This window comes from Panthera uncia, chromosome D2 (genome assembly GCF_023721935.1).
Source record: "Panthera uncia isolate 11264 chromosome D2, Puncia_PCG_1.0, whole genome shotgun sequence".
Lineage (NCBI taxonomy): Eukaryota > Metazoa > Chordata > Mammalia > Carnivora > Felidae > Panthera > Panthera uncia.
In genome coordinates, this window is record NC_064818.1 from 67,881,805 (window position 1) to 67,897,195 (window position 15,391).

Here is a 15,391-nt window from a genome sequence, read left to right on the forward strand (position 1 = left end):
GGCCGGTGCCTCGCATGCTCCCAACCTTCACCCGGTTCGCTCGTCACTTTTGCAGTAACTTTAACATTGACGTCCCTTGCCTGGGAAGGTGCCGGATGGAGGAGGTCTTTATTTTCTTTTTTTCCTCTTAACTCTCCTTAAAAAAAAAAATAATAACAACAATAATAATAATAATAAATAACGAAAAAGAGAAATCGGCAGTACTTTTTTACTCCGAACTTTTAGCTCGTGACCGTGCAGAGCTGCTTGTAGTATTTATTGCTTCACTCGGAAGTGACTGTTTGGGGCCGGGTTGGGGGGGGAGGTTCGCTTCTTTTCGCCCACCAAGTTAAAGTCACGGATGCTCCACCCTCCTGGCTCCCCTCCTTCCTCTCTGTCCCCAAATATTTTCGTAAGGGGTCCGCATTTTTCTGCTTTTCATATGCACTCGTGCAAGACCCATCTCCCCTTCCCCGCGTCTCAAACTTCTTTATTTAAAACAGAACACCAGAACTTTGCCGCTGATGTGGATGAGGACCGCGGGATGAGAATGGGCAGTCTTTCAGCTTCTTACTTTACTTCTCCACTTGATTGTGATTTCATGCTAACAGGAAAGGAAACTCTTACTCTCTCTTGTTTGGTTTTGGTTTGGGGGAGTTGAAAAAAAAAAATCCCATAGAACTTGGCAGTATCCATCAGCTTTTTATTTATTTATTTTTCTGGAATTGTTCTAAGTGTGGGTGTACTTCTGACAAGTTGGGGCACCCCTGGGTGGACTCGGGATAGGATGATGGGACCGCAGATATCCTGAAGCAGTTTCTTAGGAGGGAGTTTGAAGAAATTCACCAGATTTCCCTGTTCTTTTTAAGGAGGAGGAGGAGGACTGTCTGGAATGTGTTGGCTCATCTTGCTGTTTCCATTTTCCTTGTCTTTTGAGAAAGCCAGAAAATACCGAGTCAAAGTTGCCCATCCTGTTTGCTGCACTTTATAAGTTATTGTTGCTGAATGATTGGGAGCTGTCCATCAGCCGGGAGGGAAACTTGCAGTTTACTTAAGAAATTGCATGTGTGACAAAGGCAGCTGCCGAGTGTGGTGGTCTTCGTGAATAGAGGGAGGGGAGGCAATTAGGGGCTGTGTGGTTGGGGCTTTTTACTTGTCAAACTGGAGGCTCATTGCTTTTGTTACCGCCATGTAAAGGGAAATGGCAGGGTTTTGTTTTGGTACTAAGGACCTTAAAGATTGCTGCCTGACACACCGGAAGGCCGGATAAGTCTAGAAAGAGGGGCCACAGAGCAGTATTTTTAAAAAGAAGAAGAGAAAATTAAGAATTCTCACTTTGGGTTATCTTTAAGTCCTTCCAGCCTTTGTTTTTGTTTTTGGGGGGAGGGTGGGGGTGGGGTGGAGTGAGAGTTCTTAACTCGTCCCGTGTGTTAAAGACTAACGTCAAGAAAAGAGTCCTATAAACAGGTGGGCGGTCAGATCGGCGAATTAAAAACGTCTCCCCAGTGTCAGGTGTCCCACCGCCAGAAGGAACCAAATCTTTGCCACTGGTTTTGCCTCACGCAAGGCAGGTCCAGGAACCCATGTGGCGGTGGGCAGGGGTGTTCTCTTACCTGCATGCAAATCGGAGTTGTGTATTTGCTTTTGAACAGGGTGGAACGATTTAACACTTGGGGTGGGAGAGGACCCGAAAGGCTCATTTTGTCCTCTGCAAGTTTCTTCTGTCTTTAACCCCTCCTGGAGCCACCCTCCCTCTCTCCCCTCCTTCATGTAAAAGAGGATGATTTCAGGCCTGTGATGTCTGAGTCTCTCAACTCCAATTAAGTTAAACCCACACAAATGTACCCGGCCCTGGATCCTATGAGAGCCCCAGGAAAAGTAAGTCGGGTTTGTGGGATTTAGGGCTAGCCTTTTGCATTCCTCTGCCTTCTCTTGTCTCTCTGTCTGTCTCTGTATCTCTCTCTCTCTCTCTCTCTCTCTCTCTCTCATTCTGGGGAAAGCTCACAAAACTCAACAGTCTAAAAGCAAGTTAACGGTCTGAGTGCTAGAATGCCAGGGAGTACAGGAAGCTTGCGTTCTCCTTCCACAGAGGTCAGTTGAAAATCTTTCCAGCACAGTCTTTTACTCTAGAAGGAAAAGAGGGTGTGTGTGTGCGTGCGTGTGTGTTTGGCAGACAAGGCCCTACCAAATGTCACTCCCGTGTCACTGTGACAAGAAAATATGCTTCCCCCCCCCCCCTCGCATTGCAGCCCTCTCTAAGAAATTTGTTTTGAGGGATTTGACAATCTTGCAGATAAAGTGCCTGCCTACTGCACTCGGTTGATCATTTTCCCTCATGGCTGACCGTAATTTCTTAGCTACTCTTAGCGGTAGCTGTGTCCCTGCTGCCCAAGGTAACGGGTGAGGGAGGGGGACTTGGCTTAGGTGCCCTGAGCTGGCTGGGGAACATGGGCCTTCCCCCTTCCTTCACGGATTCTGTAGTGGTAAAGATTAGAAACTAGAAGGAGTTTTTTCTAATTAAGAATTAAAAAAAAAAAAATTCAGTCTGCCACCAGTTGAACTAGATGGCGAGGTTTCTTTTGGCTTTGTTTTGTTTAATTTTTTCCTTTGGTTTTTGAGGGCTGCTGCGTGTGGAAGGGGGCTAATTAACAAAGTAACGATAGGCACCGGGAGTGAGACCTTGGGAGCATTTTGAGTGAACCAGGGCAGAAATTTGGAGCCTTCTCTAAAGATGCTTTTTTCCAGCTCTTTCAGGGAAAGGCATAAAGGGAGGGGAAGCTGGGAGGAAGAAGAAAAGTGAGAAAAGCAGTAAGGGAGGAGGAAAAAAAAGCTGGCCCAGTCCCATCTTGAAGGTACAGAGAAAGTTTTTTTTTTTGAGGTGGAGAGAAAGAAAACCAAAGCTATTATGTACCCTAGGGATACAATTTTAGTGGGCATGGAAGATTTGAGTGGGAAGGGAGGCACAGTGGCCTCCGGGCTCTCTCTCTTCCAGCAGTTGGGCGGTTGGCACCTCCATTTGAATTGCTGGGTGAGTAGTGGGGTGTGCGTGCGTGTGTGTGTGTGTGTGTGTGTGTGTGTGTGTGTTTGTATCCTTGCTTATGGTCTTGACCATTAAACCTCAGTTCCTTTTTTTCTTTTCTTGTTTCAAATTCAGACGATGGGAAGGAAAAAACAAAGCAAGAATAAATGTTCAACTCAAAGCTGTGCCCTTTCACGCTATACTTTTCCATAGCAGTTTTTGGGGGAGTGGGGAGAAAGGGTTAAAAAAAAAAAAAAAGATGCGGAGAGAAATCGTGACTCTCATCACAGTCCTTCCTGCTACACAGCCATGCAGAGCGCCCGCGAAGCCGGCTCCCCAAGTACGAGGAAGGAGTAAACTGGGATCCGGAAAGGGGTGGTGGGGTTTAGGATTTCTTTTAACAAATAAATTTCTCTCCTTCACCCACCAGGGTGGGCTCCACTGGAAGACAGAGAAGGGAACATGACGTGGCCTCAGAGAGGAGCATGCTTTCAAAGCTTGAAAGGTCTTGGAGCATTCAGGCTTTCACAGTAGCAGGGCTTGTGTAAACTGTGTATTTTGGTTTCATATTTAATGCTAACTTTCTGTTGCTCTGTCTTTATAGTTGTATTTATTTTCAATCTCCAAATGTAGATGCCGGCCTTTTAGGGCTACAGTCTTGCTTGTGGTGTCTGTGTTTTCTAAACTTCATAGGAAATGTGTTTCGGAACCCTGAGCAGGAGACCATTGTGGTGTTAATGATTAGGAAGAAGGTCCCTTTGCAATACCAGTTTGGGGCTTAGGTTACACTGTATTCCGCTCAACTGTTGGGTCAGATCCTTTGCCACAGCTGTAAGGGCATCCTCGAATTTGGAGGCGATTCCTATGATTACTTTCATTACTATTTTTTGCTGTTGAGTGGCCAAACACAGAAACGTTTGCAGTGGTCAGTCCGCTCTTAGATCCGATCGGGGGGGAGGGGAAGGAAAAAAAAAATGAAATCTGCAACAGACTCTAAGAGTCCTTGTGTTTTCAAGATCAGGAATTCAACCCTAAACAGCCTATTAAAACACAAAGTGGTAAATACTTCTGTGAGTCAAGCATGAAGGAATGACAGATACTTGCCTTGGTTTTCCTCTCTGGTTGTGTGCAACTTTTCTAGTTCAGTCTACGATCGTGTAAACTGTCCAGAAGCGTGGGGAAGACAGTGCAAGCTGGCACCGCAAATGTGGAAGTTGTGTTGCTGTAAATTTCCCAACCCAGCGCAGTCTCCCTTTCTGAGATTCCTGAAAGGTTCCAGACCTTTGTTTACTCAAATTACTCGGGTTACTTAATAGCAGTCCTGCTGTTTCGGTGGCCGCTAAACCTCCATTCTTGATTTCTCATGAGAAAGGAGTTGTTTGAAAGGGTGAATTCCCGACTCCAATGATACAGATATTATGATCTTTGTATTGTCACAACAGGCTCCTGCTTCAGCATTTTCTAGAAGCAGCAGAGCCTGCAAGCTTATATTCTCAGGGAAACCTCCCTTTTGTGGTTTGGGGTCGGTGGGGGGCCCGGCTGAGCTATGTAATGGAATTCTTTCCTTCTGCAACATTTTGGAATGTGATGAAATCTTGCCATGCCCTCCAGATTACATACTTCTGCACACATTTGAAAAAAAATTTTTTTTAATTGGACTTTGCCTGGGTCATTACTTCCAACTCAGCTTGCTTTCAGAGAGGGTCATGTCCTTTTCACGTGTATCATTTATCGAGACTGTAGATGCCCACTAAAGAGTGCCCATGGGTGGGAGGGACACTAACTTGGCAAGATAGAGAACAATGCAGCACCCCCTTTGCACCCATCATTGCTGACATCCTGCTGAATCCAGGGGTTTGAGTCATTGCTGTCCTTTGGGCCACAGGAACACGTTCATCCCTCCTCTTCTGTTTACCTGCTCCTTTCTAGGGAGAAATTCACCTGCTCTCTGAAGGAAACAGCTGTTTGAAAGAGCTCTTAGGCTCCCATGTAGCAGGCATGAATTTCAAATGCAGTACTGTCTAAATTCAAAAGTTGGGCACAGGGTGTATTAAAAAAACAAAAGACATTTTTATACAGCTGGTCATTGTAAATAAATTAGAAGAGCTGTATCAGGTTTTGTTCACTACTTTCTCGAAATCCCCAGGATGTAATAACCATTATGTACTTAAAATTTACTCTAAATCAAAATTGGTGATTTCCTTTCCATTATATTCAGGAATCCCTAGATTTGGGGTTGTTGGGGTTTTTTTTTTTTTGGAGGGGGGTGGGTAGCCTGGAAATCATCATTATTATTTTTTTTAAGTTGTTTTGAATTTGAGCTTTTGGATTTCCTCATTTGGAATAGGTTAGTTTTATTCTTGGCTCTGTTTTGCAAATCTGCTCTCCTAGGAACAGCTGTACCCTCTTACCCAATTCTCAAACATTCTCTGTAAACTTGGACACTCAACAAGATTGATTATGCTAACACTAATCATTTAATACCCAAGTAGTAGAGAAATATCTTGCGGGAGGGTGGAGGTTGCGAACCACCGGGAAATTACTTAGGGGTGAAGTGGCTGGTTCCTCATCTTGGCGACCTTGTGTGGAGGATTAGGACAGTCAGAGGACCCTGTTGTGCCTGCCGTACCCCCTCACTGACCTCCGCCATGCTGTGGCATGTTCCTGGAGGGACGCGGGCAGGAAGAAAACCCTGGGACCTCACTGGTCAGGGGCCAGCCTGGACCGGGCCGGCCAAGACTGAAGCTTGCACGTGCTATAAAGGTTAGCTGGGGGAAACACAATGGGATGCTTTCTTTTTATTGGGAAATAAATGAGAATGAGTGGAAATAAATTATGTTTAATGAACTTAACTGGAAGTAATTGTTCAAGAGCCTGTGAAAGCACAGCTTTGCTGGGTCGGCCCTCGGCTGCGGCTCTCACAAAGCCAAGCAGCTGGAGCACATCTTTATTTTCCAGGTTAGAATGTTCCCCTTCGGGTGCCCACTCCCCCACCCTGACACCTCCTCCTGACTCCCAGCCTTCCCCTCCTCCTTTTTGGGGATTAAGGAAAGATCATTAAGAGCAGAGTTTGGCCCCCTAGACCCTGAATGCTTGGCAATCTGTTTTGTGTGTTACCAGCTGGATTGTTAGATTATGGAAGGGACCGGGGGCTGGGGGGGCGGGGGGGAGAAGAAGGCCAAGGGCTTAGGATGGTTTGAGTTAGTTCTATGTATATGCATGTGTGTGAGAGAATTTGGATGAAAATTGACTGCACATTTATTCTCTCTCTGCCTGCCCTGTTCAATCATTGCCCCGCACGAAGAATTTTACTGCTTGTGTGAGTATATGAGAAACTGTGAGTCGGCAGAATTTTGTAGAGAGCCGGAGAATCTCTCTTCCTCTCCTTGCTGTCTAAATGGAGTTGATTCTGGGGTTGGGGGAGGGTCCAGCCATCCATAGTTTGCAAAACAAAGCAGCAGCACCCTGTGTCTAGTCAGGCCACCTTGGGTTGCAGAAGCTGTCGTTTTGCAGCCTGGTGGGTCTGTGCCAGAGACCCCCAGCAGCGCGGCCAGGTGAGGTGAGCTGTGCAGTGGAGTTGCAGGGTGGGCATTTGCTGCAGGTCACAGGCAGACCTCCTTCCTCTTAACCACCTCATTTCTCCAAGCAAAACTTGGACCCCGCGAAGCCTTCTCTCTTATTTATTATTTTCAGTAGCCATGTACATCTCGTCCAGGGAAAGTGTGCCATCAGCGGGGAGCAGGGCCTTCGGGAGCAGCAGCATTTGACCACGAGTGGGCCCTGTGCGCTGCACTAGGCGGGGCCTAGCTGGCTGGGCCTCCATAGCTGGGAGGAGAGAGGGGCAGGGCAAAATGTTTCCAGAAGCCCATCTGGCCAAGCGTGGAAGGCCGCTGTCACCCTTTCCGTCTGTGTGTGTAGGAGCTTTGCAGGATGCGGTAGGGAGATGTTCAGTAGGTAAGCAGGGATGGGTCTGTGCGTGCAGGCCCGGATCCAGCTTGCCGTGAGGGCCTCCTTGACGTCATTCCAGAAGCGGAAGTGGGCGCTAATGGTCGGGAATGGGTGGTTGAGGCCGGAGGCTTACTTCTGCTGACGTTCCACCACTCTCTGGTTCATAGCCTGAAAGAATAGGACTAGTTGAGTCACAAAGGGTTGTTGACGAGTAAGAAACAGCCCCTCCTTCAGCTCCAGCCCCTCCTCTTCAGCCGTGGCTCCAGTGACGTGCGAGCGACATCATTAATGTTTTGCTAGTCGCCATTGGCCTTGGTACAGCTGTAGTAAGCGGCATCTGGCAAAATGCACGGGGATGAGCTATAAACCCATTTTTTTCACGTAAACCTGGAATGAACAGTGTCCCTTCCTGAGGCTGATTTCAGACCCTGGGAGGGCTGGGTAACCAAAGACCACTGAAGACCTTCCACGCTGGGGGGGGGGGGGGAGAAGGCGGACAAATGCCCCTCTGTGCCGCTTTTGTTTTATTGTGCTGGGCTCCTCAAGGCACTTTCTGGCCCCATTTTTCTTCTGCAGAAAAGGAGAGCAATAGGGGAGTATTGAGGAGGAGGGCCGGCAGAGAGGCCGGGCCAGCAATGGCTCTATTTGTTTTCAACGTCTGCTGATTAATAGGTTGCGAGGTGAATGGGCAGCTTTCATTCCCTTTGGGTTCCCCACAGTTACAGAAGGTTGCGGGGCTGGGGTTAGGGGAGGGTAGCAGGGAGATCTAGAGGTGCCTGAACCAGTCTTTCATCCGCCAGGTTCCACATGGCCAGCCCCGTTTGGACGGGTGTGTGGGCGCTTGGCGATGAGGGTGGCACGGCCGAGTTGGAGAACGCTGGGCTTAAGGGTTCTCCAGAGGTCAGAGGTCAGCCACAGGGGCGCCCCTCCCCACCCCGCCTCCCCCCACTGTAGTTGGATGAATACTTCGGGTCGAAAGGCTTTGTGTGCTTTGAGGGCTGGTAAAGGACCCTTTTTTTTTTTTTTTTTTTTTAATAATTTTAACTATTCAGTGCTCAAAACCCATAAAGGATAATGAACAGAACTGGGGAAGGCTTTGCTTTGGGCAGCAGCCATTTCTCCAGGTAGAAAACCAAGCCCTAATGACTTATAGCCAGATGAGGATTTTTGTTCCCTTTAAGTAGGTACTGTTGACTTCATTTTGTGGGTTCGAGGTTTTTTAGTTGACTTTTTCTTTAGTTTCTTGTCGGCCGGAACTGACGGTGTGTGCGAAGTGTTTATCACCAGGTCCCTGCGGGACCCTGCTACTGCTTCTGTCTCTCTGTTTGAGGTGCAGAAATATCCCATTAAATGCCCTCATCCCCCACCTCCTGTAATCGGCCACGTGTTGTAAAAAAAACCCTGATAAAAATCCCTGGTGCCCTGTGGCAAAGGTGTTCTCACCGAGGCAGGGAGCCCCGAGCTACTCTTAACTTGGGGTCTGGGGGAGGCAGGGAGGACAGCAGGGAGCACTGTTTGCTGACACTAGGTCTAGGTTCCGGAAACTGGTAGGTGGCAGTGTGAGGAACAGATCCCGTTGTGAGTCCTGAAGCCTCTCTGTCCGGTTGGGAAGGTCGGCCGGGCCTACGCTCATGGGGTGCAGCGTGCACGGTGGTGAGCCCCACCCCGGCGCCAGTCTCGGGGGGGGGTCAGGTCGGTGAGCGTGCAAGACCTGGAAGCACTACCCCCCTGGAGCCTGTGACCTGGGACACCTCCCGTATGGAACTGATAAGAGCTGCCAACCGCGTGATAGGTGTGTTGATGAGGACTTGATGAAATCCGTCCTACTCAGCACCGAGGCGGGTCTGGCACCAGGGCCGCATTCAGCAGCAAGGAGGAGCTGTGCTGGGGTTGACCGTAGAGCTTCAGCAGCTGCTCAGGGCTCCTCTCTCCCGTCCTCCCCTCAGATCGTCTGATCGAAGGGGTCTGGGCGGCTCTGATCTGGACAGAGGGGTCTAGGTGGCTCTGAGTTCCAGGTGCTCGCGGTGTGGGGGTGTATGGGCGACCGCAGCATATGACTCCCGGACCTTATGTGGAACGTTTTATTAATGTTGGCCTTTCACGTGGCCCAGAGTTGCCTAGTTTTCATCATATTCTTAGCGGGTTGGATGCTAGTAACTAGGCTCGTCCGGCAGCTTTCGATGACTGCCACCATCCCGACCTTGAGTGTATGTTAGCTGTCCCTGGAGGTAATGACTTTTTTTGCACCCCTTAGGTAGTTGGTTTTCTTTTTTCATTTTATTTATTTTAGAGAGAACATGAGTCCGGGATGGGGGGGTGGGGGGTGGCAGGGAGGAAGAAAGGGAGGGAGGGAGGGAGAGAGAGAGAGAGAGAGAGAGAGAGAGAGAGAGAATCTTAAGAGTCCTATGTGGGGCTTGATCCCATGACCCTGGGATCATGACCTGAGCCAAAATCATGAGTTGGACGCTCAGTTGACTGAGCCACCCAGGCACCCCACCCCTCGAGGTAGTTTTGAAGACATACCTCATATTTAGATAAAGTAGCTACCTAAAAAGTACCTGATTTCATGTTGCAGTGGTTTGCGTTGAATAGTGGACTCAGTCTATAAAGAGATAAAAGGGGGACAGACACATATTTTGTGGGCTCTTTATCCACTAACACCCCCAGCATAGATTGTTGCATTTCGGGAAGGTTGTCTGTGTCCTTCCCCTAAGAAAGTTACTTTTCACGTTTGAATTGTCTTAGGGTGGTGACATTTTTGAGCACAATCCTTAAAGACCTCTTTATGGAAGCGGGAGCTGTAGCGCCCGGGTGTCTGAGTCGATCAGGCGTCCAACTTTTGGTTTTGACTCAGGTCACGATCTCACAGCTCTGTGGGTTCGAGCCCTGCTTCGGGCTCTGTGCTGGCAGCACAGAACCTGCTTGGGATTCTCTCTCTCTCTCCGGCTCTCGCAGCCCCTCCCCCACGCATGCTATCTCTGTCTCTCTCAAAATAAATAAACTTAAATTTTTTTTTTTTTTTAAAGTGAGCTCTGATCACAGGGGAGGGGAAAGTCTAAGGGACATTTTCTATTTGGGTCGGTTGGTGTTTGATTGATATGAACTCTGACTTCAAGGCCCTCACCCTGATTCTGGAATGCCCTTGGTCATCTCCAGCTATTTTTATTTAACTTTCAGCCCTTCTGTAGGCATTCTTATTTATTAGCATGATAGAGTAATGGTTTTTCTCAAAAGAGATAACAAATATGTTTATTAATTGGGGCGCCTGGGTGGCTCAGTCGGTTAAGTGGCCGACTTCGGCTCAGGTCACGATCTCGCGGTCTGTGAGTTCGAGCCCCGCGTCGGGCTCTGTGCTGACTACTCAGAGCCTGGAGCCTGTTTCAGATTCTGTGTCTCCCTCTCTCTCTGACTCTCCCCCGTTCATGCTCCGTCTCTCCCTGTCTCAAAAATAAATAAACGTTAAAAAAAAAAAAATTAAAAAAAAATTTAAAAAAATATGTTTATTAATTAAATACCACATTTTTAAGAAGGGCGTTTTGCCTGACGGAGCGGTGGCCAGAAAACACCCATACGCTCTTGCCTCATAATGAACATCTTGCCTTTGAAATAAGGAGCGCAGTCTGTGGATGCATTTCCCCTCTGGGAATCCGATTAGAAGATACTGGAAGGGTAGCCACCACCACCTTCAGTGTGCCCTCATCAGTAGTACTCGCTGGACAGTATTTTCCCAAAGCTTTTTGTATTGCATGTATAGCTCTGTGCCAGGCCTGGTGTTGGTCGCTGTATAGGCATGGGCCTTAATTTTCACAACACACTCTGAGGTCGAGCCCGTTCCCATCTAGAGTTTGGAGAGACAGGACAACGGCCTAAGAGAGGTTGTACAGCTAGAGGGGTCAAGTAGAATTTCGACCTGGGTCTTGCTTGAATTCATAGCCTTCACTCTTGGTCACCGTGTGCGTGCCAGGGGGCTCTAAAACCATTTTTAAGGCACTCTTCTTACAAAGTATAAGACTAGCCCGTTTCTGAAGGCCTGTCTAGCTTAGTTCTATGATTCTGAGTAGACGCCATTTTAGTGACTGAATCTGTGAAATTGGTCCTGGCCTTCTCTTCTTCTGATGTTTACGGTTGCAACTCAGTTGTTCTTCTGCAACTTAGGAGTCTCGCCACTCCACAGGCTGGGCGTGACAGGAGACACAGAGTTCTAGAAGGCACAGTCTTTGTCATTAAGGAACGTAGCTACAGCGGGACCAAGAGAGGTACATATGTGGCTCTGGCATGGGCATGATGTGACATAGAAAGAAAGGGCTGTGGGGTTCTGAGACTGGAGAGACAGGGCATCTTCAAGAAGAACATACTTCCATTCACGACAGCAGTCCAGGTGTAGGCAGGTCATATGAAAATGGTGAGTAGACCCTGGTTTCTGTACGTATGACTTTATTCCTTCCCCTGCTTGCTTGGGAGCTGGTCAACCTGCAGAGATGTGTGGTTTCCTAGGGACCAACCTGGCATACAGTCACGATGAGAAGAGAGAACCACGTCGTGCTAGGGCTCCCATTTGCCTTCCCCTCCTAAGGCTGGGTAGCAGCAGCTCGGGGTCCACCCCCTTCCGTGCTAGCGAATCTTGACAGGAAACTAACCCGTTGGCCAAGCTCAAGGGTGCAAAATAACATGAAGGCGATGGTGTCCAACTTTTGTCAGGTTTGAAGGTGTCCAACCTTCATACATATTTCTAAGAGGAAGAGGGAAAATGAACTTTCACGTCCTACACTCAGTGAGCTCTCCTGTCACCCAGATTCTGTCTTCGTCTTTTGCTAGACAAGTAGAGAAAGGTTTTCTCTGCATTTCCTGTTAGTCCTTCTTGGAAGGCAGCCATGGAATTGGTGCTTCTGAGCTGTAGACAGACGCGTGCCATGGGCCACTTCTCCCTAACAATAAACTAATAAGTAACAATAATAAACCACCATTCCTGTGCGCACCGTGTGGTAGGTTCTGTGGTAAGCTCTTCCTGTGGACTTTCGTAAGAACTAGGACTTGGTTGGTGATTAGGACCCCAGGTCTCTTAACCTTGGCACTTGTCTGTGGCCACGTGGTTCTCTGGTCTAGGGGTTCATGGCTGAACAGGTAGAGCTGCCACGTGAGGTCCTCAGGAGGCCGACTGGTTGCCTGGGTCCTGAGCCCAGATCTACTGAATCCGGTTCCTGCTGAGAGATTTCCTAAGATTGGCCATCCAGATTTGTGACAAGTGTCCTGAGAGATGCTTGACTCAACCAGAGCTGAGAACTGTAGGTTCCACTGTCCACCACCAGCCCTTCTACCCCCATCCCGTGCTTCCTTCCATTGCTTATGGTGGTCCCGCTGCCCAGAAGTCATTCAACCTCCAAGTGACCATCTTCCCCGCTTTGGGTTATCTGTGGTTCTTCCTACTCATCTCCTAGTTTTACCCACACTTACTTTAAACTGTCTGGGATCGATCTGCCTTCTTTCATTGCAGCAGGTGTGTATCTTTCCCACCAAACAAAAAACTTTTGGAAGGTGGCAATAGTCACTTTCAAAGGAAATTGGTCTTCACTCCCTCCAGCTGTGTCTGCCCCGTCTTCTCCCTCCCTCTCCTTTCCTCTTTCCCCTCTCCACCCCAGCCCACAGTGAGAGTTCATTTGCTGGTTACCTTTCAATCTGTCCTGAACAGAAATGTTCCCCCCAAATAATCCTCAGTGCGTGTTCATAAGATGCTGGCTTTGGCCTTGAGGCAGCAGCCCCTCACGCTGCTGGCTGTGGCCTTGTTGAGACCTTCATGGCTGCTAGGGACGTGTTAACCAAAACTCCCTCTGCTTTGGTGCTTTTTAATTTCAGTGCTTTGATTGCGAACTGGTAATTCACAACATAAGGCTCTTTGAGCAACCAGCTAACCTCCTCTGAATGTGTCCACTTGTTTATGGGAATCGTTAAACCAAGCTGTTTTAAGTGTTGACTTCTTTCTCTGTAGTTTTTTCTGGAGCATCTGAGAAGGCCATATTTTCCTTTCCAAACATGCTCCTGAAAAAGTTAGGAGTACCTTTTACCAACGCCTTCGCCGCAATTAATTGTGAGAAATACTCTTTCTATAGTATACCCCTTCCTTATTCATTTAAAAAAAAAAAAAAAAGGGACAAGAAGAAAAATGCACAGCGAACGAACTGCTCCGTGGTCCCTGAACTCAAGAGGCACTAGTGGGCAGCACTGGAACCTTACTTCTTTTCTTTTAATGCAATTCCTTTTCCTTGATGTTAATGCAAGTTGTGCCTTCCTAAAAGTAATAAAAGGAAATGAAGACACGTTCTGAAATGAAACTTGACTCTAATCCATTCATCATCTAATACTCGCCTCTTTATCTTCGCTGGTACCTAATCTGGTTAAATGTCCCTGTTGTAGGATTTTAGTGAAAATCCTCTATGGGGAATAGGGTTTTTTTGCAATTGGATTACTCTCAGTAAATGGCCCAGTAGTTCGCTTGTTTCAGCTTAATTTTTTCTTTGTGATCTTGCTGGGCTAAGTTATAGCACAGCAGAGCGGAGGGGGTGGGGCGGACTGAGAGAGGGGCTGGGGGGAAAGAGGAGAAGAATTCAGGAAGGTCTGGTCATGGCAACTGGAAAGATCTTAGCAAATGCTTTTCTTTTTTTCCTGCTTCTGTCCACCTGTCCACCCTTCTTGAACATAAAGATGCCTGTACTTTGTTTTCTAGAACTGCCCGTTTCTAATCTTCACACCTTTTATTAGCCCAATTTATCATCATCCAGTTAATTTATTAGCATTCCCCAATGACTTCCTAATGAAATTCCTAATGAATCAGGGCTGCTGTAATCTGCATAAAATATGCAGGTGCTCGCCTGCCAGTGTAGGGCTTTCTGGTAAAGTTCACACTCTCAACCGGACCAGGAGTGGGGCTTTTCATCCATGCTGTCTGTAAAGGATTGTAGCATGCCCGCTGGCTCCCAAGGGCAGGGGGAAGTTAGGAGCGGGGGGGGGGGGGGGGGGGGGGGGATAGGGGAGGCCGAGTGGGTGGGAACTGGGCCCTGCCACGTTTCTTGTAACGGAAGGTTTTCCTAGCTGGTCCCCTGGGAAGCCTTGCCTGCCTCCTGAAGGTCCCTCCGGTGGGGTCCTGGGGTCAGAGATCCCCCCCCCCCCCGCCACCTGCGGGAACCCAGTAGGCCTGGGAGATTAAACCCCCATTTCTGATTTACCTGCCGACTGGGAAGGTGCACACTTGGGGTCCGTGACGGGGTGGCTGTGGAGGAGGCATTTTAAAAGCCAGGCTCCGTAGGGAGGTAAAAACGGAAGCACGCCTGCCCAGAGAGCTGTCTTTACAAATATCTGTTATTTTTAATGCATGGATTGGGGCCAGGGCTGCGGGCGGAATTGAGTGCATCTTACAAAGTCCAGGAGGGAGGGCGGGGTCCAGGGAGCCCACGGGTCCTGTGTCCCCCAGTGTCGAGCCGCCAGGAACCAGCGTAACGTTGGCCTCCTGTTCTCCTCCCCACAGTCGAACAAAGTACCGGTTGTGCAACACCCTCACCATGTCCACCCTCTCACGCCGCTCATCACGTACAGCAACGAACACTTCACCCCGGGAAACCCACCTCCACACTTACCAGCCGACGTAGACCCCAAAACAGGTAGGCGGTGTGTGTGATGCCAACAGGGTGTGCGGGGTCCGGGGCCGCCTGGCCTGCTGGGAAGGGACGGGGGAGTTCGGGATGGGCTGTGGGCCACGGCGGAGGGGCTCCTCATTTCCCTTCCTGGGGTGCGGAAAAGAAGCTCTTTGGGGAGACCAGAGCCTGGTGAGGGAGTAGCCTCTCTTATGTGGAGTGCTAACAGTCTTTCTAGAGCCCAGAATGCCCCAGGAAGGGCTGGCTATGAATCATGCAGTGTTTTCCAGGAGTAGCTTGTAACAAACTCCGAGAGCCTCAAACAGTCTTGGAGGCGGGAGTAGTTGTGGAGGCATCCCATGGCCTCCTTCTCAGCTTCTTGAGAGCACAGGAGCCCCAGCAGCATGGCTCCCCAAAGCCCTAGTTCCCTTGGCGGTCAAGGGACTGCAGTCACCTGACAATGACTTATTGCTGCAGCCGGAGGAGACCACATCACTGGATCCCGCATTCTCTTTGCTGGTTTATTTGGGTTCTTTGTCCCCTGCGATATCCTGGGTATCATCGAGCCCATTATACAGACGTGAAAACTGGAGTCCGTGTTTTTCCTCATTGCAGCGTGGAACAACCCGCACAGTCTCAGGCAGAAGGTGTCACGTCATCCGTCAGCCTTGGCGCTTTTCCCCTCCTTTCCATCCTACATACGCATGGGCTGCTTTTTCCCCAAAGAGGGAACAGAGAGGGCAGGGTCACTGGCCACCCTCCCCGTAACAAGATTTGAAACCAGCAGCCGGCCACAGCTCGTAGCCATGGGAGAACAGCTGAG

The 15,391-nt window shown here is 49.0% G+C and overlaps 1 protein-coding gene across 15 annotated transcripts in view; it reads left to right on the plus strand.

Moving 5' to 3' along the window:
- The window catches only part of TCF7L2 (transcription factor 7 like 2), a 176,059-nt gene that overhangs the window by 134,998 nt on the left and 25,670 nt on the right, over positions 1-15,391 (plus strand). For all 15 annotated transcript variants that reach the window (XM_049645770.1, XM_049645771.1, XM_049645774.1 and 12 more), the window contains one exon: positions 14,463-14,595. In XM_049645770.1, the coding sequence (XP_049501727.1) occupies positions 14,463-14,595 (133 nt within the window). The remainder of the gene's footprint in view (positions 1-14,462; positions 14,596-15,391) is intronic.